The sequence below is a fragment of the Muscardinus avellanarius genome, assembly GCF_963383645.1.
Source record: "Muscardinus avellanarius genome assembly, chromosome: 21".
Classification (NCBI taxonomy): domain Eukaryota; kingdom Metazoa; phylum Chordata; class Mammalia; order Rodentia; family Gliridae; genus Muscardinus; species Muscardinus avellanarius.
In genome coordinates, this window is record NC_137807.1 from 1,268,539 (window position 1) to 1,292,148 (window position 23,610).

Genomic DNA, 23,610 nt, shown 5'->3' on the forward strand with positions numbered 1-23,610 from the left:
ATCCTCCGGTCTCAGCCTCCCGAATGCTGGGATTACAAGCGTGCGCCACCACGCCTGGCTTAAGACCTTGTTTTAAAATATAAACCAGGGATGGTGGTGCATACTTGTAATCCCAGTGCTTGAGAGGCTGAGGCAGGAAGATTACAAATTTGCAGCCTGCCTCAACATCTTAAGTGAGGCCCTCAGCAATTTACTGACACTCTGTTTCCAAATCAAAATAAAATAGAAGCTGGGCATGCGCCACCACGCCCGGCTGCTTGGGTTTTATTCTAATTGAGATGCGGAGCCCCTGGGTTGCAAGGGGAGTGATGCCCTCCTTGCTGGCCATGTTCTCTAGACTCTATGAGGATTTCAGCCTGTATAGAGAAGGGGCTTTGCAGAGGTGATCAAGTCGAGGGTCTTGAGATGGGGACACGGTGTGCTGAGCTGTCCAGGTGTTCTGATGTCATCACAGGGTCCTTAGGAGAGGCAGACTGGAGGATCAGACAGACAAGGAGAAGTGATGATGCCAGCTGAGCTGGGTGTTAGGAGCTTTGAAGATGGAGGGGGGCCCGCAAGCCAAGGGACCCTGGTGTCCACTAGAAGGACTCTTCTTCCCGAGCTCCAGGTAGAACCGGACCTACCTACGCTGAAATTGTAGCCCCTTGCCGATTCATTTTAGACTTCTGGTCTCCGGAATTCTAAGCGAATAAATCTGTGTTGTGGTAACACTTGTTACAGCAGCAACAGAAACTAATACAGCCAGAAAATGGACATGATCTTATATAGGTTACTGAAAGACTTTTACCTTTTATTTATTTAGAAACAGGGCCTCATTCATTTGCAAAGGACCTTGCTAAATTGCTGAGGCTGGCTTCAAATCTGCAATCCTCCTGTTTCAGCCTCCCAACTTCTGGGATTACAGGCGTGCGCCACCATGCCCAGTGTAAGGAACGGTTAAGGACCTGACCTGATGGCTTGGGTGTGTGGGTGAAGGGCACAGTGCAGAACTCTGTGTGTCGTCTCCAGTTTCCCTGCTCTGCCGGGGGCCTCACACAGTCGCCCTGCCCTTGGCGGGTTGTTCCTGAACTTGGAGCATTTTTATGTGATTACCCTGGAACATTTCTCTGGGAAATGAATGCCCTCAGTCTGAAAGGCTTTCATGAGCCGGGGCCAGGGATTAGAGGCGGCCAAGCTTCAGAGAAATCGCAGGGTCAGGAGACAGATGCACACGGAGACGTTTCATCTAAAGCTTAAACGTTTTTATTTTCCACTCCCTGAACCCTGGGTGTCACTTTAAATACATGTTTGGCAACACAGAGTGTTCTATTTTTCTTTTTAATTATACAAAGAGAGATCCTGGGAGTGGCTCGGCCCAGGCTGGGGGAGGCTGGGGAAAGATTGGCAGCAGAGGCAGAGGCAGAAAAACCCACGGAAAATCCAGTGGATCTGAAATCTCGTGGAGGTCAGACTTGCGTCTTCCCCTGGACACGGTGTGGCCGGTCCTGACTCAGGACTTCTAAAAGGAATCTGGCAGACTCGCCAGCTTAGGATGGACCTGGGACAGTTGGACGCCTCCCCAGGATAAAAATATCACCTGCACTAGCTCTGAGCCTGCACCCCTAGTTTATTGTCTGGGCCCAGTCCTCGGCCCCCTTTTTATCCTCTGAGCAGAAAAACAGCTAATGGTATAAACATCTCCTTTACCTCCAGCCTGCCTCCCCCACCCCAGCATGGAGCCGAACTGCTTCCAAATGCTCTTTTATGTAGTCATTTCTCTGTGAGTAGATGCTTAAATTATTAGGCCCAATTTCTTCCCTTTCTTCTTTTGGGTTGAACCCAGGGGTTTCTCCCTCCCCCGTCCCCCAGCTCTATATATGTATTTTGTATGTGTGGTCCTGGGGATAGAACTCAGGGACCTTCTTCCTCTGGGTTATACCCCTAGCCTTATTTTATTTATTTATTTATTTATTTATTTATTTATTTATTTGAAACTGGGGGTGGAAGCCAGTTTCTACCTCCGAGCTACACCCCCCCTTGTCCTATATTTTATTCTTAACTTTGAAACATGGTCTAACTGAGTTACAAAGGGCCTCAACTAAGTAGCTGAGGCTGTCTGTGAACCAGGATCCTTCCTGTCTCAGCCTCCCAAATGCTGGGATTGCAGCCTGCGCCACCACGCCCAGGCTGGTACCTGTTTCTGCTGGTTGGATTCTCTGGCATATATTGCCTTTGCTGAATGCAGATCAGCCTACTCATTAGACTTGGAATGAGGCAATCCCCTTGGAGCACAGCACATCCCACGAGAGAGAAAAGAGTAGCCACTGTTTTATGGAGGGTTACGCTGATTGCCAGACAAGTGTTCTTTCGAGGAACAATTTTTTTTTTTTTTTGTAGTACTGGAGATGGAACCCAGGGGCACTCTACCTTTGAGATATACCCCCAGTGCTCCTATAAACAACATCCTCCCTCCTCCTCTTCCTCCTCCTCCTCCTCCTCCTCCTCCTCCTCCTCCTCCTCCTCCTCTTTGCAGTACAGGGGATGGAACCCAAGGGCATTCTACCTCTGAGCCACACCCCCAGCCCTTTTTTTTTTTTTTTTTTTTTTGCGATTCTGGGGATGGAACCCAGAGACATTTGACCTCCAAGCTATACCCCCTGCCCAATTTTTTATTCTTTATTCTGAAACCGGGTCTCACTGAGTTGCAGAGAGCCTCACTAAGTAGCTGAGGCTGTCTGCGAACTGCGATCCCCCTGTCTCAGCCTCCCGAATGCTGGGATTACAAGCATGCACCACCACAATTGGCTTCTTATTTTATTCTTTATTTTGTTTTTTGGTGGTCCTGGGGGTGGAACCCAGGGGCTTTTCTACCTCTGGGCTATACTCCCAGACCTATTTTATATTTTATTTGGAAACAGCGTCTCACTAAGTTGAGGAAGCTTCTGAAGGGCTTCTAAAGCGCTTTAGAAGCTGGTTGTGGTGACACAAACCTGTAATCTCAGTACTTGGGAGGCTGAACAGGAGGATCGCAGGGTCTAGGAGATCCAGAGCAATTTAGGTCCTCCACAACTTAGCAAGATCTTGTTTCAAAACAAAAGAACTAGGGGTGTTGCTCAGAGGTAGGAAACCCCTAGGCCCTATCCCCAGTAACACACACACACACGCACACACAATGTGCTTAGAATCGTGCCTGTCCTTAGTTAATGCTAGCTGGCTGGTAACTATTCTTTTGACTCCAGATGTAATGGAACCTGCCACCTCTTTGGTCAGCCCCAGGCTGTGGCCATTAATCACCGTGGGCTGGGCTGTCATGGTCCTTTCAGCTAGATCTCTACACCTTCAAGCACAGAGTTGAGTGGGGGAAAAAATTCGATTTTGTTTTTTCAGATATAAACACCAGAAGTTGAGAGCACACCGCCTGGCCACTAGGGGGAGCCACGCATGGTCCCCGGAGCTTTGCAGGAACTAGAATTCAGGTTCCAATGCTGCTTGGCCACGGGCTGCTTCTGGGCCACGCGTGGCCTCGGTGGCTCTAACAAGGTCAAGAACTCTAGGGCGGGATAGTGGCCGTCCAGATGCCTGTCCCTCGGGCCTGTATATTTTTATTCTATTCCATTTTCTTTCTCTTCTTTTTTGGTACTGGGGATTGAACCCATGGGCATTCTACCTGAGCTATATATACATTCGGCCATTTTTATTTTTAATATTTTTGAGTGTCTGCTGTTGGAGATTGAACCCAGGCGTGTTCTACCTCTGAACTACTCCCAGCCCTTTTTATTTTATTTATTTTATTTTTTGCAGTACTGAGGATGGGGCACTCTAACTCTAAGCTATGTCCCCAGTTCTAGTTTTTATTCTTTATTATTATTTTTATTTTTTGGTGGTACTGGGGTTCCTGGAAGCCCTTATACCTCGGGCTACACTCCCAGACCTATTTTATACTTTTTTTATTTTGGGAAACAGGGTCTCTTAAGCCAGCGCAGCTGGCTTCGAACCTGCGCGATCCTCCTGTCTCCGCCTCCCGAGCGCGGAGATTACAAGCGTGCGCCACCACGCCCGGCCTAGTTTTTATTCTTTATTTTGAAACAGGGTCTCATTGAGTTGCACAGGGCCTCACTAAGTAGCTGAGGCTGTCCGACCATCAGTCTCAGCCTCCCAAATGCTGGGATTACAAACGTGCACCATCACGCCCGGCTAGCTCTGATTTTTATTTGAAAACAGGGTCTCACTAAATTGTTGAGAGCCTCACTAAGTTGCTGAAGCTGTCCTCAAACCCGAGATTCTCCTGTCTCAGCCTCCCAAGTACAGACATTACAGGTTTGCGCCACCACGCCCGGCTTACTTTTTAATTTTGAAACAGGGTCTTGCTAAATTGCTGAGGCTGGCCTGGAACTGAGGATGAACCCAGGGGCATTCTAATCCAAGCCACATCGCCAACCCTATTTTATTTTTTTTATTCTTTACTTTGAGCCAGACTCTAAATTGTGAAGAGCCTCACTAAGTAGCTGAGGCTGGCTGTGAACCTTTGATCCTCCTGTCTCAGCCTCCCAAGAACTGGGATAACAGGTGCATGCATTTGAGATGAGACCCAGATGGTAACTGGGACAGTAACAAGTAGAAAGTCCACCAGAGAAATAATCCCAGTGGGGTGAGATTTCAAGTTCCAAATTCTCAATCTACATAAAAACATGGAGGGCCGGGCGTGGTGGCCCCTGTTTGTAATCCCAGCATTCGGGAGGTTGAGACAGGAGGATCTTGGTTCACGGACAGCCTCAGCTACTTAGTGAGGTCCTTTGAAACTCAGTGAGACCCTGTTTCAAAAATAAAGAGCCGGGCGTGGTGGCGCACGCTTGTAATCCCCGCGCTTGGGAGGCTGAGACAGGAGGATCGCGCTGGTTCGGAGCCAGCTTCGCTGGCTTAAGAGACCCTGTTTCCAAATAAAAATATAAAAGGTTTGGGAGTGTAGCCCGGAGGTAGAAGGGCTTCCAGGAACCCCTGTACCACAATAAATAAATAAATAAATAAATAAATAAATAAATAAATAAATAAATAAATACAAGCCTGGCGTGGTGGTGCACCCTTATAATTTCAGCGCTTGCTAGGCTGAGACTGGAGGCTCACACAGGTTCAAAGGCAGCCTCAGCTACTGACTGAGGCTCTCAGCAACCTAGTGAGATCCTGTTTCCAAATAAAGTATAATATACAGGTCTGGGAGTGTAGCCCGGAGAAAGAAAAGCCCCTAGGTTCCACTCCTTATACCACCAAAAAAATAAATAAAACAAAATGACTACAAAATAGAGCTGAGGGTGTAGCTCAGAGGTGGAAGGCTCCTGGGTTCCATCCCCAGTACCGGAAAATAAATAAAATAAAATAATAAATAAATACCTCCCCGGGAAGTCCCGGAAACACTTCGGAAGGGGCTTGCAGTTCTTTTGACCCAGAGCGTGATGGGGTGGCGCGGCGCCCTCTAGTGGTGGCAGGCACCGACCGTCACGTGCCTGGCTCGGCCTGCCACCGGCCGGTGGCTTGGAGACCTCCAGGCTGGCTCTGACTGCTGGCCTGGGGCTCAGCCCCAATGCGGCAGTCAAGAAGTTGTCAGCTTATTTCTTCTTCGTCTGCAGCCTCCCCCACCCCATAGAAGACTCTAAGCCGGGCGAGGTGGCGCACGCTTGCAATCCCAGCATTTGGGAGGCTGAGACAGGAGGAGCGCAGTTCGCGGACAGTCTCAGCTACTTAGCGAGGCCCTCTGCAACTTGGGAGGCTCTGTTTCAAAATAAATTTTTTTTTTTTTTTTTTCGGAGGGTGATGCGGCTGTGAGTGCTGCAGGGCTTCTGTCCGCCCTCCCGCTCCTGACTCTGTTCTCTGGCTTTTAAAGATACTGGAAGGACCACCGCGGAACCAGAGGTGGCGATTCAAAGAATCAGAATTACCCTCACCAGCCGGAACGTGAAGTCGCTGGAAAAGGTGGGTGCTGATTTGCTCAGAGGCGCCAAAGAAAAGAACCTTAAGGTGAAAGGACCTGTTGGCATGCCTGCCAAGACTCTGAGAATCACGAGGAGGAAAACACCTTGCGGTGAAGGTTCTAAGACACGGGGTCGCTTCCAGACGAGAATCCACAAGCGACTAATTGACTTACACAGCCCTTCTGAGATTGTTAAACACATTACTTCCATCAGTATCGAGCCAGGAGTGGAGGTTGAAGTTACCACTGCAGATGCCTAAGTCAGCAATTTTAATAAACTGGTTGCCACTTGTTAAAGAATAAAACATTGAGCTGGGGGTTTAGCTCCGAGGTAGAATGCCCCTGGGTTCCACCTCCAGTACAGCAAAAATAAATAAATAACTATAAATAAAGAATAGAAAACAGGGCTGGGGTGTCGCTCAGAGGTAGGATTTCCCTGGGTTTCATCTCCAGTACCGAAAAAAAAAAAAAAAAAAAGCCGGGCGTGGTGAGACCAGAGGATCGAAATTCGCAGATAGCTTCAGCTACTTAGTGAGGCCCTCTGCAACTCAGTGAGACCCAGTTTCAAAATAAGGAATAAAAAATAGGGTAGGGAGTGTAGCTCGGAGGTCGAATGCCCCTGGGTTCCATTCCCAGACCCGCAAAAATAAAATAAAATAAAATAAAATAAAATAAAATAAAAGGGCTGGGGGTGTAGCCCAGAGGTAGAGTGTCCCTGGGTCCCATCCTCAATACCGCAAAAAGAGCCGGGCGGGCGTGCGCTTGGGAGGCGGAGACAGGAGGAGGAGGATGGCGCAGATTCCAAGTCAGCCGCGCTGGCTTAGGAGACCCTGTTTCCAAAACTAAAAAAAGTATAAAATAGGTCTGGGAGTGTAGCCTGGAGGTCGAAGGGCTTCCAGGAACCTCAGTACCACCACCAAAAAACAAAGCAAAACAAAAAAAACCCCGCAAAAATAAATATACCTTAACAAAGAAGATTCCATGGAATGTATGATTTTCTTTTTCTGGGATTACAAGCATGTGCTGCCGTGACCACGTCGGGCTCTTTTTGCAGTGCTGGGAATGGAACCCAGCGGCATTCTACCCCTGAGAGGCACCCCCGGCCCTATTTTTTATTCTTTATTTTGAAACAGGGTCTCACTGAGTTGCAGAGGGCCTCACTAAGTAGCTGGGGCCGGCTTCGAACCTGGGCGATCCTCCTGTCTCAGCCTCCCAAGCGTGAGCCGGGCTTCCACGTCCGGCTTTTTTATTCCTTATTTTTCAAAGAGGGTCTCACTGAGTAGCAGGGGATGGCCGCAAACCTTTCCATCGCAGCCTCCGGGACGGCAGGCCTGAGCCGCCCCGCCGGCCGATCTGACTGCTTGTCGGGTGCTAGGTCCCTGGGTGCCCAGGGCCCCCTGGGCTGCTTTGAACCTGCGACCCTCCCGTCTCAGCCTCCCAGACGGCGCCACCACGCCCGGGGCGCCGAGCTCTTTTTCCAGCACCCCTTGCGCCACCGCGTTCCTAGGGGTAAACGGACGTCAGGAGGCACCTGGAGGTGACCTCGGGCGGCGGGACACGGGAGTCGAGCTCCGGGAACGGGGCCACGGGAGCAGCTGCGGGGCCGGGAGGCGCCGGGCGCACAGGCCCGCGGGCCACGCGCGCTTCCTGGAAGAGGTGCGGGCCCCCGGGGCGGCGCGCCAGGACGGTGGGCGGGGCCGTCGCAGCGGAGGACCACGTGACGCCCGCCAGCGCCGCCCACCTGCGTGCGGGCGGGGCGGCGCTGTGCGGGGCGGGCCCATGCAAATCAGCCGCGGGCGGCGGCCAATCGCGGGGCGCGCCGAGGGTCCGGGCCGGGGACGGGACGCCGGCCGGCGCGCAGGCTCGCGTCGCCGCCGCCCGGGGCTTCTCGGAGCGGCGCGGCGGGCGTCCGGGCCGGGTCTGCGGCAGGTCGCTCGAGCTCCCGCGCGCCCCGTGCGGCCGGCCGGGCGAGGCCGGATCGGCGTGGGGGCCGGGGCCGCCGCCGCGGCGGGCGTCCGGGCCGGCCCGCGCCGGTGCCGCGAGCCCCATGCACCCGGAGCCCGCCCCGCCCCCGAGCGGCGGCAGCCCGGAGCTCCCCCCGAGCGGCGGCAGCACCGCCAGCGGCAGCCGCCGGAGCCGCCGCCGCAGCGGGGACGGGGAGCCCTCGGGGGCGCCGCCGCCGCCGGCCGCCGTCAGCTACCCGGACTGGATCGGCCAGAGCTACTCGGAGGTGATGAGCCTGAACGAGCACTCCATGCAGGCGCTGTCCTGGCGCAAGCTCTACCTGAGCCGCGCCAAGCTCAAGGCGTCCAGCAGGACCTCGGCGCTGCTGTCCGGCTTCGCCATGGTGAGCCGGGGCCGCTGCCCTCCCCCTCCGGCCCCGCGGGGGCGCGGGCGGGCGGCCGGGGGCCCCGAGGGGGCGGTGGCCAGCCCTGCGAGCCGGGCCCAGGCGGGGGGCTCGGTGCTTTCAGAGGGGCCGCAAGCCCGGGTCCTGGCTGGGGGCTCGGGTGCCTTCAGATGGGCCAGTGGGGTGCAGCAAATGGAGGGGCAGCGAGCCCCAAGGATGCGCCTCCGAAGAGGACAGACCCGCGTGTGTCCAGGGGGAGAGGAGGGACCCTGAGGCGCAGGTGTCAGGAGCTGGGGAGGGGGAGACCCTGCAGCCAGAAGCTGTTGGCCGAGGTCTCCTCCTTCTCTGGATCTTGATTTTTTTTTTTTTTTTTTTTAATTTCTGTTCTTTGCTCAGCTACTAACGGGGAGTTTCCTGACACCCTTTTTTTTTTCCCCCTTTCCGCCACATTTTCCGAGTGCCCCAGCCCCGAAGTTTGACAACCACCTTCGGTTTCTGGCTGTGGGGGAGGAGGTGGGACACGTCCCCCTTGTTTTAATTTTTTTTTTTTCCTGTCTCATCCCAAGAGGCTGGAGTGGGAAATTGGGGTCGGGGGTCTGGGGATACCTTCAGGCCTCCAGTCTTGGAGTTGGTTTGGGGCGGGCATTTTAGCAGGGACAGGGGCCGGCCCCCAGCGCTCCAGCCTCCCCCTCCTGTGAGCTCAGCCCCGGGCCTTGAGGAAGGAGTGGCCGCGCCCTAGTGTTTCTTGGGAAGGGAGTGTGTCTGGGTCCCCTTGTGTTCTGCAAACCAGTGTGCTAGCGGAGGGGTGGCAGTGGGGCGGGGAGGCCGTCCTCCAACTCTGTGTGACCTCAAGCGTGGCCCTCCTTCTCTGGCTCTTGGTTTCTTTTTACGTTTTCTCCCCCCACCCCACCCCTCTGCTGGGGATTGAACACAGGGCCTCACACACGTTAGGCCAGCACTCCACCACTGAGCTACATCCCCAGCCCTTTATGTTTTTAGCGTGAGACAGTGTCTCATTAAGCTGTCCAGGCTGACCTCAAACTTTCGTAGGTGTGTGCCACCACACCCAGGTGGACCTTGATTTCTTTTTCTTGTACTGGAGATTGAACCCCCAGGGGCATTTTCCTTCCCTCTGAGCTATACCCCCAGCCCTTTTTATTTTTATTTTTTTTGAAACGAGGTCTAAGTTGCTGAGGCTGACTTCCTGTCTGTGATCCTCCTGTCTCATCAGCCTCCTGAGTACTGGCTTTACAGGCATGTGCTACCACAGCTGGTTGGACCTTGATTTCTTGTGTGTGTGTGTGGTACTGGGGATAGAACTCAGGGGCATTCTACTTCCAAGCTACACCCCCAGCCCTATTTTTTATTCTTTCTTTTTTTTTTTTTATGGTACTGGGGGTGGAACACAGGGGCTTTCTACCTCTGGGCTATACTCCCAGACTTTTTTTTTTTTTTTTTGGTGGTACTGGGGATGGAACCCAGGGGCCTTCTACCTCTAGGCTCTACACTCCCAGACCTATTTTATATTTTATTTGGAGACAGGGTCTCTTAAGCCAGCTGAGGCTGGCTTCGAACCTGCACGATCCTCCTGTCTCAGCCTCCCGAGGGCGGAGATTACAAGCATGGGCCACCACGCCCGGTTTTCCCAAACCTATTTTATAATTTATTTGGAAACAAGATCTCACTAAGTTGCTGAGAGCCTCACTAAGTAGCCGAGGCTGGCTTTGAACCTGTGCGATCCTCCTGTCTCAGCCTCCCAAGTGCTGGGATGACAAGCGTGCGCTCCCACGCCTGGCTCTTATTCTTTATTTTTTGAAACAGGGTCTCCCTGAGCTGCAGAGGGCCTCACTAAGTAGCTGAGGCTGTCTGCGAACCTCCTGTCTCAGACTCCCGAATGCTGGGATGACAAGCGTGCGCCACCACGCCCGGCTTCCTATTTTAATTTTATTTTGAGATGCTCTCTAGGTTGCTGAGAGCCTTGCTACTTGTTGAGACTGTCTTTGAACCCTCCATCCTCCTGTCTCAGCCTCCCAAGTACTTGGGATTACAAGGTAAAACCAAAGCTGGCTGGACCGTGATTTCTTTATTTCTTTTTTTTTTTTTTTTTTTTTGGTGGGACTAGGGGTGGAACCCAGAGGCTTTCTACCTCCAGGCTATACTCCCAGACCTTTTTTTTTTTTGCGGGTCTGGGGATGGAACCCAGGGGCATTTGACCTCCGAGCTACACCCTCTGCCCTATTTTTTATTCTTTATTTTGAAACCGGGTCTCACTGAGTTGCAAAGGGCCTCACTAAGTAGCTGAGGCTGGCTTCGAACCTGTGCGATCCTCCTGTCTCCGCCTCCCAGTACTCCTTTGATTTTTATGAAGGACTTTCCCAGAGCCGCACAGCTAGTCTGGTGGAGTTAGATCTGAACTCAGGTCTTTTGGCAAACAGAACTTGTATAGGCACAAGCGCCATTTGTGGGGTAGGAAGCTCTGGTCAGTGTCCAGCCAAGAGCGTGGTAGGACTAGGTCCAGGGAAAAGAAGTACCGCAAAAGCCGGGCGTGGCGGATTCGGGGTCACGGCCAGCTTCGGCCCTGTTTCAAAGTAAACAGTAAAGCCTGGGGGTGTAAGCCGGGCATGGTGGCACATTCTTGTCATCCCAGCGTTCGGGAGGCTGAGACAGGAGGATGAGAGTTCTCAGCCAGCCTCAGCTACTTAGCGAGGCCCTTTGCAACTCAGTGAGATCCTGTTTCAAAATAAAGAATAAAAAATAGGGCTGGGGGTGTAGCTCGGAGGTCGATGCCCCTGGGTTCCACCCCCAGTACCAACAACACAAGGCTGGGGGTGTAACTCAGAGGTAGACGCCCTTGGGTTCAATCCCATTGAAACCGGAGAAGGTGGAGAAGCCGCCCGTCTAGTGCTTCCCCTGCACAACACTGGATTCAAGATGGTGGGTGGTTATTCTCTTTTCCTTTGGGTCATAGGTTCAATCTGCCCCTGGCCCCTTCTCTCCCCAGGAGAGGGTAAGATCAGCTGTGCCGAGCCAGGCTTGGTGGCACACACCTGTCATCCCAGTACTGGGGAGGCTGAGACGATAGAGTCTAGGTTCCAGGACCACCTCAGCAAGTAGTGAGAATCTCATCAACCTGGTGCGACCCTGGCAAAACAGTGGGGGGAGTCGGGAGGCCGGGGTGGCAGTGACCTTGGGTGGGGTGGGCCTTGGCTCATCCTGTCTCTTGGGGACCTTCGTTTTCCGGGCCTTGGTGGAGAAGGCTTCACCCCGATGGACTCCCGCAGATTCTGCAGGCGGGGAAGGGTCGAACCCCGTGACGGCCTCCACTCTAGGGCATTGGTTACCAGGGGGTAACCATGTTTGCTCCGGAGCGCGAATTCTATGGGATAGATCTGGATGGGCGGTGGGGGGTTGGCCATGCCCCAGCTCTGCGGCAAAACCCTGTTGGTCCTTGAGTTGAGAGAGGAAGAGGTGCCAGGGAGCCCGGATGGACACCATGGCAACAGAATGACAGGCTTCCTGGATTGCCTCCCTTGGCCTGTGAGTCAGCACTACCAGCTTCCTGCCCCCAGAGGGCTTCCTTTGGAGAGACTGGAAAGCCCAGGAGCTGGCATGGCCTTTGACCTCCCCGGGGGAGGTGGGAGAGATCCCACATTCACCTGTCCACCAGATGAGGTTGAGGTTCGGGTCTCCCAGAAAGCCCGGCGGGGCTCAGGCAATTCCTGGCCTCATGGCAAAAGGCCCTGGCAAAGTGCTGGAGAGGAGCTGGGGGGCTGTCTAGTTCTTTGAAGCCAGTTTCTTAGGTGCACAAAAGTGGAAAGATACAGCTCTTTCCCTCAAATTTGTGTGAGCGAGTTGGGCCTGGTGGTGCACACCTGAAATCCCAGTACTTAGGAGGCTCCCAGGTTCGAAGACAACCTCCACAGTGTAGCAAGACGCTCAGCAACTGAGCGAGACCCGGTTTCAAAACTTAATAAAGAGCCGGGCGTCGTGGCGCGCGCTCGTCATCCCAGTACTTGGGAGGCTGAGACAGGAGGATCGCAGGTTTGTGGCCAGACTCAGCTCCCTAGTGAGGCCCTCTACTGAGACCCCATTTCCAAATAAAATGTAAAAAATAGGTCTGGGGGTGTGCCCCAAAGGTAGAAGTCACCTGGGTTCCAGCCCAGTGCCACACATACACACATAAATAAGAGCTGGGCGTGGTGGCGCACGCTTGTCATCCCAGCATTCGGGAGGCTGAGACCGGAAGATCTGGGTTGGTGGCCAGCCTCGGCTACTTAGTGAGGCCCTTTGCAACTTAGTGAGACCCCTTTTCAAGATAAAGAATAAAAATTAGGGCCGGGGGTGTACCTTGGAAGTAGAATGCCCCTGGGTTCCATCCCAGTAGCTCAAAAATAAATAAATAAAAATAAATAAATAGGACTAGGGGTGTAGCTCAGAGGAAAAATGCCCCTGGGTTCAATCCCTAATACTGCAAACAAGAAAATAATAATAACAAAATAGGGTTGGGGGTGTGGCGTGGAGATAGAATGCCTTTGGGTTCAGTGCCCAGTACTGCAAAACAGAAAGAAAGAAAGAAAGAAAGAAAGAAAGAAAGAAAGAGTAGGGCTTAGGTGTATAGCTTAGAGGTAGAATTACCCTGGGCTTAAACTTCAGTTTTCAAACACACACACACACACACACACACAGAAATTTCATGAGCAAGCCGGCGTGGTGGTGCACACTTATAATCCCAGCATTCGGGAGGCTGAGACCAGAGGATCGCAGTTCGCGGACAGCCTCAGCTACTTAGTGAGGCCCTCCGCAACTCAGTGAGACCCTGTGTCAAAATAAAGAATAAAAAATAGGGATAGGGGTGTAGCTCAGAGGTTGAATGTCCCTGGGTTTCATCCCCAGACCCCCCCACGCACGCACACACACACAAATTGCATGAGCCTTCATTACGACTGAACTTATGAAGGGTGGAGGATTTTCAGGATCTGATGACATGCCCTTGGGCCAGACCCTCTCTTGTCTGCAGACTGGATCTTGCCCTGACGCACTTTTATAAACAGCCACCTGTTGATGGCAATGATCTGAGGTCTGTAGATAAACTAGGGGCTCTGGATAGTAGCGTATGGTCATCAGCCTGATCCTGCGGTGCTCCTGCGGCCCGGTTACCACGGCCGGGGCTCCTCAGGCCTCGGGTCGCCTCTCCCCGGTGTCGCCCTGTCCCCTGCAGGGCTGTGGCCATCACGCGTGGCGATCCGGTCCGCTGGGGAGGGCGGGCTGTAACGTTAGCCTAAGCAGACAGTAATTGGGAAGGTCAGCCGGCAGCAGTAAACAAAATGCTTTCCCCGACCTGGGATCAATTATTTTGGGATTATCTGCCTGCTCAAGTTCCCTTTTGTTCCCGGGTTGCAGCTCGGGGTTCAGAAGTTGGTTGGGATCGCCGTGAGAGGGAGTTGGAGGGGAGCGCGCGCGTCACGAGACGCTGGACCTGGGGAGGTTAAGGTTGCTTGACAAGTGACAGGTCGGGGCTCAGAGGCGTGGCGCTGAGCAAGAGATTCCGGCTGCCACCCAGACCCTGCCGGGCGGGCTCACTTGGGCCCATGCATTAAGCCGGCCACTGTGCCAGCTCTCTGCCCGAATGGCCCTCTTTGGTCTTCCTCCGGCCCTCTGAGGCTTGGTGGTCATCCTGGATGAAGGACTTGCTTGAGGTCACCCGTCTGGGAAGCTGCGGAGACTCGTGATGGTGGTGTAGGGACCGAGGGCGCAGCGCAGTGATCGTGGGGTGGCGCCCAGGAGCCCCGGTACCGCTGAGCAGCGCAGGCACAGGGACTCCGGTCCCACGCCTTCGGTTCAAATCCAGCTCGGCCTCTTACGGCTGAGACCAAGTCGCTTAACCTCTCCGGCCTGTGGTTACCTCTTCTCCAAAATGCAGTAGCTGGCGATACACACCTGTAATCTCAGTACTTGGGAGGATGAGCGAGGAGGATCACAGGGTAGAGGCCAGCCTCAGCCGTTTAGCAAAACCCTCAGCAACATAGCGAGATCTTGTTTCGGAATAAAATAGGGTCGGGACCCGGGCGTGGCGGCGCACGCTTGTCATCCCAGCATTCGGGAGGCTGAGAGCGGAGGATCGTGGTTCGCAGACAGCCTCAGCTACTTAGTGAGGCCCTCCCTCCGCAGCTCAGTGAGACCCTGTTACAAAATAAAGAATAAAGTTGGGCTGGGGGTGTAACTTGGAGGTAGAATGTCCTTGAGCTCAATTTCCAGACACACACACACACACACACACACACACACACACACACAATATATATAAGGTTGGGAGTAAAGCTCGGAGGTAGAATGCCCCTGGGTGCAATCTTCACAACCACAAACATAAAACCCTGGGGTAGCCCGGCATGACTGCACACACCTGTCATCCCATCTAATGGGCGGGCTGAGCGGGAGGATCGCAAGACGGAGGCCAGCCTGCTTAACTTAGCAAAACCCCATCTCAGAACTAAAGGGCCGGGGTGGAGCTCGGTGGCAAAGGGCTGCGTAGCATGCGTGAGCCCTGAGTTCTATCCCCGGTGCTGCTCAACGGGAGGAAGGGTTTATAACTGTAGCAGACTCATTAGTGTAAGTTTTCATCAAATTAATATTTGCAAAGCATTTGGCAATACCTGATTAGGTATCCAGGAAACCGTTCCCATGGCAACAGGCTGTTTTTTTTGGGGGGGGGTACTCGGTATTGAACCCAGTGGCAATCTACCTCTAAGCTGCACCCCCAGCCCTTTTTATTTGTTTATTTATTTTTGTTTTGTTTTGAAATGGTCTCAGTGGGTTGCTGAGAATCTCGCTACATTGCTGAGGCTGCGCTCCATCCCGCGATCCTCCTGTCTCAGCCTCCCAAGTGCTGGGATCACAGGCATGGGCCACCACCCCGGCTTTCGGCTGCTTTCTGAGACTTAGCTGAGTTTTAGAAGAATGTGATTCCAGCTAAATCTCAAAGATGGCGGCGTTAGGACTTGAAGAAGAGCCTTCAGTCAGGGCAGTCACAAAAATGAGAAATTAGGCCGGGCGAGTGGCGCACGCTTGTCCTCCCAGCATTAGGGAGGCTGAGACAGGAGGATCGCAGGTTCACAGCCAGCCTCAGCAACTCGGTAAGGCCCTCCGCAACGTAGTGAGACCCCATTTCAAAATAAAAAATAAGGCTGGGGGTGTAGCTCAGAGGCAGAATGCCCCTGGGTTCAATCCTCAGTTCCACAAAGCCAAACAAATAAAAATGAGAAGTTACAGGGTTGGGGGGGCACGGGGAGGCTGAACGACTGGGGGTGCGGGTGCTGGAGGGCTGTGGTTGGCTGTTTTAAGAAGCTTAACCGCTTGTCCAGGCAGTGGGGAGCCATTGAAAGCTTTAGACATAGTTGCATGAGTTCTGTAACACCGATGATGAAGGTAGTTACTGTTTACCGAACCCCCGTTGTGCCAGGCATGAACCCGAACTCCTTTCTCCATTCCTGCTTAATCCTCACTGCAGCTCTTAAAAGTGCACGCTCTGAAAGGGGAAAACTAAGGCTCTTAGACGCTCCGGCAGGCAGCCCGGCGCGCTAGTGCCCGCCTGGAAGCCCAGCCAGTACTTGGGAGGCTGAGGCAAAAGGATCGCAGGTTCGAGGACAGCCTCTGTAACATAGTGAGGACTCTCATCGACGTACTGAGATGCTCTTTCAATATAAAAAAGCCGGGTGTGGTGGCGCACGCTTGTAATCCCAGCATTATAAAAATAGGACAGGGGTTGTAGCTTGGAGGTCAAACACCCCCCCCATTCCATCCCCAGACCCACAAAAAATAAAAATAAATAGGGCTGGGGGTGTAGCTCAGAGGTAGAAGGCCCCTGGGTTCAGTCCCCAGAACCCTCCTCCCCATACACACACAACAGCTAAGGTCACCAGCTAGCACTCAAGCGCTGGTCTGTCCGCTTTGGTGCCTTTTCCAATCTCCACCCCCTGCCCCTGCACCCCCTTAGCTGGTTGATAACTGGGCCTTTGAATTCTTTCACACACCCAGTTCTGTGTGTTAGAATGAGACACTGGGCTGTGTGTGAATGGAATTTTGCAGAACGCATTTCTTTTTTTTTTTTTTTTTTGCTACTGGGGATGGAACCCAGGGGCATTCTACCTCCGAGCTACACCCCCAGCCCTATTTTGTATTTTTTACTTTGAAACAGGGTCTCACTGAGTTGCAGAGGGCCTCGCTAAGTAGCCGAGGCTGGCCGCGAACCGCGATGCTCGGGTCTCAGCCTCCCAGGTCCTGAGATGACAAGCGTGCGCCCCCTCGCCCGGCTGCTTTTGTCAAACTTAACAAGCGCCTGTGGCGTATTTCCGCAGTTCTCCCTGGGAGCTGTGAAGACTCCTGGGTACCAGGGCCTGGCTGGCGAAGGAGAAGTCAGCCTACGGTTTCCTAAAGCTGAGCTGCAGCAGCTGATGGCGGCCAGAGTGGGGTCGAGTGCCCTTGGAGGAAGAGAACCGAACATCAAGTCTAAACATAAGTCAGCAGGTTTCCCCCATCTGATGGGATTCCTTTTCTTTCTTTCTCTCTTTTTTTTTTTTTTTTTTTTTTTTGTGGTCCTGGGGATGGAACCCAAGGGCCTTCTAACTTCAGGCTACACTCCCAGACCTATTATATTTTATTTGGAAACAGGGTCTCTTAAGCCAGCAGAGGCTGCCTTCGAACCTGCACGATCCTCCTGTCTCAGCCTCTCAAGCACGGAGATTACAAGCGTGCGCCACCACGCCCGGCTGGCTGGCTACCTGCCTGCCTTCTTTCCTTCCTTCCTTTCTTTCCTCCTTTCCTGTCTTCTTTCTTTTATTTTTTTTCCTTTGATTTTCTTTTTTTGTGGTACTGGTGATAGAACCCAGGGGCTTTTCTACCTCGGGGCTATACTCCCAGATCTATTTTATATTTTATTTGGAAACAGGGTCTCAGTAAGTTGCTGAGAGCCTCACTAAGTAGCTGAGGCTGGCTTCGAACCTGTGCGATCCTCCTGTCTCAGCCTCCCAAGCGCGGGGATTACAAGCGTGCGCCACCACACCTGGCTGCCAGCATCTTTTTAAATGAAACGAGTATCCATCCGGGCATGGCTGTGCACGCCTGTACTTGGGAAGCTGAGACAGGAAGATCATAGATTCGAGGCCAGCCTCAGCAACTTAGTGAGACTCAGCAACCTAGCAAGACCCAGATTCAGATTACAAATGAAAGCCGGGCGCGGTGGCCCAAGCTTGTAATCCCAGTACTTAGGAGGCTGAGCCAGGAGGACCGCGGTTCACAGTCAGACTCAGCTACTTAGTGAGGCCCTTTGCAACTTAGTGAGACCCTGTTTCAAAATAAAGAATAAGCCGGGCGTGGTGGCGCACGCTTGTTGTAATCTCCGCACTTGGGAGGCTGAGACAGGAGGATCACGCAGATTCAAAGCCAGCCTCAGCTACTTAGTGAGGCTCTCAGCAACTTAAACCCTGTTTCCAAATAAAATAGAAAATAGGTCTGGGAATATAGCCCAGAGGTAGAAAGACCCTGGGTTCCACCCCAGTACCACCAAAAATAAATAAATAAAAATAAACAAAGAATAAAAAACAGGAGTCGGGTGTGTTGGCACACGCTTGTAATCCCAGCATTTGGGAGGCTGAGACAGGAGGATTTCGGTTCACGGCCAGCCCCAGCTACTTAGGCCCCTTGTAACTCAGTGAGACCCTGTTTCAAAATAAATAATTAAAAAAAATAGAGCTGGGGGTGTAGCTCGGAGGTAGAATGCCCCCTGGGTCCCATTCCCAGGAACGTAAAAAATATAAAATTAAAATTAAAGAGGGCTGGGGATATAGCTGAGAGGTAGAATACCTCTGGATTCAATTCCTAGTACCAAAAGTAAATGAGTAGAGGGGATTAGCGCTAGTGCATACTGTATATTGTAAGAATCCAGCATGCTTCAAGGATAAGTGGTGTTTGATGGAACTTTTGTTTCCATTATAAAAGCGCGCACGTCTATTTATAGAGACACTTGGAGCCCTGGACTGCAGTGGTCAGTAGACTTTATACACAGCTGGACTAGCCCTCAGGCTTCTCGCTCTCCTGTCCTCTTTTATATGTATGTTGGGGATGGAACCCAGGGGCATTCTACCTCTGAGCTACATCCCCCAGCCCTATTTTTTATTCTTTAATTTGAAATGGGGTCTCACTAAGTTGCAGAGGGCCTCTTCGAACCTGGGATTGTCCTGTCTCAGCCTCCCAAGTACTGGGATTTCATGTCTGCACCACCACGCCTGGCTCCCAGCCCGGCTACTTAGTGAGGCCTCCATAACTTAGTGAGAGCCCGTTTCCAAATAAAGTAATAAGAGCCGGGCGTGGTGGCGCATGCCTGCCATTCTAGCATTTGGGAGGCCAAGACAGGAGGAGAGTGGAGGACAGCCTCAGCTGCTTAGTGAGGCCCTCTGCAACTCAGTGAGACCCTGTTTCAAAATAAATAAAAAATAGGGCAGGGGGTGTAGCTTGGAGGTAGAATGCCCCTGGGTTCCATCCCCAGGACCACAAAATTAAATAAATAAATAAATAAATAAATAAATAAATAAATAAAGGCTGTGGGTATACCTCAGAGGTCCTGGGTCCCACCCCCAGTAACTAACACACACAGACACACACACTCATGTAATCTTCCTTGGCCCTAATGACTTGGTATCACCAGGAGGGATGCTGGAGTGGGCGGGCAGGCGGGTGGTCCCTCACCCTTCCTGTCCCCCCCAGCACTGTGTGTCCAGGCTTCCAGAGGCCCCCAGCCGGCTGCTCAGGAGCTGTTTATTTTAGGTTATGGTTGGTCAGGCTATATTTACCTTGTGAAGTTGCGAGTAATCTGATCTTTTCAGATCTCTCTGGGACTCAGCTGCCAGACGGGAGCCTCCCTGCCCCCCCCCCCCGCCCCTACCCGGGCTTTGCTCTCTCCCCACCCGAGAGGACAGGACATTTCCCAAGCAGGACGCCGCCTGGAAAGGCCGTGGCTTTTCTGCCTGTGAAGAGCATTGCCGGGCTTTCTTCTCGCTCAGAATGGTTTCTTGCCTGTGGCCTTGAACTCAGCCCCACAGGTGACCTGCGTGGCTGGGGTTCCAGGAATGGGTTCCAGGAATGGCTGGGCAGGCCAGGGCCGCGGGGTTTCTTCCGGAGCACCGGCTCCTTCCTCTTCCTCAGGCCGGCCTCTCCCCAGCTGGGCCTCCCAGGGCTGCCTAGCTGTCTGTGGGCCAGGCGCTCTTAGCAGCTGCTGTCTTTTGGCCCTGGGGCCTGTGGGTGTGGCCAGTGTCCTGCGGCCTCTGGGCCAGGTGTGCTGTGGGGGGGGGATTGGATTTTCTCACCCAGGGCCTGAGGGGCTGGGTGGGCTCTCATTGGGGCCTGCGGAGGCCCAGAGGGAGGGGTGGGCCTGGGGTGCAGGGTCCGCCCCCTCCAGCCTGGGCTAAGAATATACAGGAGCTCTTTCTCTTCTGCCTCAAGTTCCGTTTTTCTTTTTTTTTTTCTTATTTATTTATTTGTTTGTTTATTTATTTTTGTGGGTGTGGGGATGGAACCCAGGGGCATTTGACCTCCGAGTTATATCCCCTGCCCTATTTTTTATTATTTATTTTGAAACAGGGTCTCACTGAGTTGCAGAGCCCCCCCCTGTGCTAAACAGACCGTGTGTGTGTGTGTGTGTGTGTGTGTGTGTGTGTGTGTGTGTGTGTGTAGAGGGGTACCAGGGATTGAACCCAGGGGCAGTCTACTTCTGAGCTACACACTCCCAGGTTCTTTTATTTATATTTATTTTGGAAGAGGGTCTCGCTAAGTTGCTGAGGCTGGCCTCCAACCCGCAACCCTCCCTCCCAAGTACCGGGATCACAGGTGTGCGCCTCCCCGCCGAGCTTCTGGGACATCTGAGTTGGGATCCTTTACCCAACAATAAGCTAGGCTCCTGGATGACTGAGTCCCCTCTCTGAGCCCAGTTTCCTCATCTGCAAAAGAAGAATAATGATAAGAATCGTTGAGCCGGGTGTGGGGCGCACGCTTGTAATCCACACGCTTGGGAGGCTGAGACAGGAGGATCGCACGGGTTCGAAGCCAGCCTCAGCTACTTAGTGAGGCCCTCAGCAACTTAGTGAGACCCTGCTTTCAGATAAAGTATAAAATAGATCTGGGAGTATAGCCCAGAGGTAGAAAAGTCTCTGGTTCCAGCCCCATTACCACCAAAATAAACAAAGAAAGAAATAATTAAAAATTGGGCTGGGGGATTAGCTCCGAGGTAGAACGCCTCTGGGTTTAATCTCTAGTAGCACACGGAGAGAGAGAAAGAACAGGAAGGGGGCACAGAGAGGTTGAAAGGCTTGTCAGGGTCCCCAGATTTGGAAGTGGAGGCGCTGTGTACCCTGGGTCTCCGGCCGAAGGGCTCTCAAGAGAGAGAAGGCTCGCAGGTGTCTGGGGTGCCCGGCAGCCGCAGGCCAGGGACACGGAGACTGGGAGCTCTCTGAAAGCCCCCCGCCCCAGCTTCTCCCTAGGCCCAGCTCCAAGCTCCCGTGCACACAGTGTCCGACACTCGTGGACTGGACCCTGGGACTGGAGAAGTAACTTGGATAAGCCAAGCGCCGCTCCCGCCTGCCCTTTCTCAGGTTTCCGGCTCCTGGAGGGCAAATCAAAACAGGAAGAGGAAGTGGGGGGGGGGGTGCCGAGGCTCTGGCTGCAGAGGGCACCCCGTATTTTCCACGTGTGAGCAGCCTGGGACAGAGAGCAGGGAGCCCTGGGATGTGGCCCTTGACCTGCCTGCCCCGATGCCCCGTGGCCCTCGCCCGCATGGACCGAGCTGCCCAGCACCCTCGCCCGCATGGACCGAGAACTGTCGGGTTGGCATCAGGCCACCAGCAAACTTAAAACACGGTCACGGTCCTGATGGCCGGGCCCCAAATTTTACAGGAGCTTGAACTGTTCTGTAAGCTCCCGGGTGAAAGTACGCAATCCTTGTGTGTTGTGGGAATTTGTTAGCAGAAGTCTCTGAATCCTATGAAGTGGCCGGGAAGGGCCTGTGACTGTCGACACCCGGGCGTCTTTAGGAGAGACTCCCCTCTTTCTCCGCAGCCCCACAGTCAGAGCGCGCAGCGCTGGGGATGGAACCCTGGGGCATTCTACCTCAGCTACACCTCCAGCCCTATTTTATCCTTTTATTTTGAAACAGGGTCGAACCCCTCCTTCCTCCTGCCTCAGCCTCCCAGGTACTAGGATTATAAGTGTGTGTGGGGGAGCAGCAGAGCCCAGGGCAGCTGTGGCCATCCCCAGGTGAGGCTAGGAGACACCCTTTGGGACCAGACAGCCCTCTCTCCAAGCCTGCCGCACAAGTAGCGGTGCTTCCTGTGCAGTCGCTGTCCTGGGTGGCGTTTTGCCATGGCGTGCCGGCCCCAGCCCTGCAGCCCCAGCCCGCAGACCCTGGCAGGCTGCCCGCTGCCCCGGCCCAAATCTGATGAGCTGGCTCCTTCACATGGGGGTGATTTGCAAGGCCCAAGAGAAAAGCAGGCGGCCGGCCCGGAGCCTGTCCCCAGTGACCCCAGATCTGCAGGTCTCCAGGAACCGGGGAGCAGCCAGCTCGTGTTCCCTGGGGCCGGAGGAGGGGTGGCCGCGGGGCTCCCAAGCTGCGCACGCACACGCACGGGCTGGGCTCACCTCTCGGTTCCTCGTCTGCCTGTGCGCCCTTTTCTCAGAAAGCGCCTGGTGTGACGTAAAGGGCCTCCGCCTCTCTGTCCCCCACCCTGCTCCCTGTGCCCAGAGCTGGGCACCGAAAAAAGCAATGCTTGGAGCCAGGCGTGGCGGCGCACGCTTGTCAGCCCAGCCGATTCGGGAGGCTGAGACAGGAGGAGCGCGGTTCACGGACAACCTCAGCTACTTAGTGAGGCCCTCCGCAACTCAGTGAGACCCTGTTTCAAAGTAAAATATAAAATAGGTCTGGGAGTATAGCCCAGAGGTAGAAAGCCCCTGGGTTCCACCCTCAGTACCACCAAAAATCAAAAATAAACTTTGAAACAAGGTCTCGCTAGGTTGCCGAGAGTCCCCCCCGCTTGCTGAGGCCGTCCCCGAGCCTGCGATCCTCCTGTCTCAGCCTCCCGAGTACGGAGGTGCACCCGCGCCCGCGCCTCCCTAGGAGGGGGAGAGGAGCCGCCGCTCACCGCCCTGTGTCCTCCGCAGGTGGCCATGGTGGAGGTGCAGCTGGACGCTGACCACGACTACCCGCCGGGGCTGCTCATCGCCTTCAGCGCCTGCACCACGGTGCTGGTGGCCGTGCACCTGTTTGCGCTCATGATTAGCACCTGCATCCTGCCCAACATCGAGGCCGTGAGCAACGTGCACAACCTCAACTCGGTCAAGGAGTCGCCGCACGAGCGCATGCACCGCCACATCGAGCTGGCCTGGGCCTTCTCCACGGTCATCGGCACGCTCCTCTTCCTGGCCGAGGTCGTGTTGCTCTGCTGGGTCAAGTTCCTGCCCCTCAAGAAGCAGCCGGGCCAGCCGCGCCCCACCAGCAAGCCCCACGGCGGCACAGGCACCAACATCAGCAGCGGCGGCGGCGGCAGCAGCATCACCCCGGGCCAGGCAGCCGCCATCGCGTCCACCACCATCATGGTCCCCTTCGGCCTGGTCTTTATCGTCTTTGCCGTCCATTTCTACCGCTCGCTGGTCAGCCATAAGACGGACCGACAGTTTCAAGAGCTCAACGAGCTGGCCGAATTTGCCCGCTTGCAGGACCAGCTGGACCACAGAGGAGACCACCCCCTGACCCCCGGCAGCCACTACGCCTGAATGCTCCTAGCCAGGCCCCCCACCCCCACCCCGGGCTGGGGCCTCGTGCCCTTCCCCACGACCTCATCCTGCCCAGCCCGGAGGACCACCTGCGCAGGGCTCAGGGCAGAGAGGGGCTTTTTGAAAAGAAATGGTTGAGGCCGGGCGCGGTGGCACACGCTCGTCATCCCAGCATTCGGGAGGCAGAGACCGGAGGATCGCGGCTCGCGGCCAGCCTCAGCTACTCAGCAAGGCCCTCCGCAACTCAGTGAGACCCGGTTTCAAAATTAAAAAGACTAAAAAAATAGGACTCAGGGTGTAGCTCAGTGGTACAATACCCCTGGGTTCCATCTCCAGTACCACAAAAAAGGAAGAAAGAAAGAAAGAAAAAGGAAGGAAGGAAGGAAGGAAGAAAGAAAGAAAGAAAAAATTGCTGCACTTTGAGACTTTCCTCTAGGAGCAGCACTTCCTGTTCTTCCAGCTCCAGGTCCACATTCTGGGAGAAGGCCTTGGGGCCCAAGCAGGGACAGACAGA

At 54.0% G+C, this 23,610-nt stretch overlaps 2 protein-coding genes across 2 annotated transcripts; both read left to right on the forward strand.

Annotated features, from left to right (window-relative positions):
- Nucleotides 1-5,850: 5,850 nt before the first annotated feature.
- LOC308277915 (small ribosomal subunit protein uS10-like) lies at nt 5,851-6,201 on the forward strand (the record flags this gene model as incomplete). Its single annotated transcript, XM_080717431.1, has 1 exon — nt 5,851-6,201. A coding segment is annotated over one exon (351 nt), but the record flags the coding sequence as incomplete, so codon positions are not given.
- Nucleotides 6,202-7,988: 1,787 nt separating this feature from the next.
- On the forward strand, nt 7,989-23,272 carry LOC308277933 (calcium release-activated calcium channel protein 1-like; the record flags this gene model as incomplete). The annotated part of the gene is made up of 2 exons (XM_080717454.1): nt 7,989-8,288; nt 22,485-23,272. The coding sequence occupies 2 exons, from the start codon at nt 7,989-7,991 to the stop codon at nt 23,094-23,096; spliced, it is 912 nt and encodes a 303-aa protein (XP_080573580.1). The 3' UTR covers nt 23,097-23,272.
- Between the last annotated feature and the right edge of the window lie 338 nt (nt 23,273-23,610).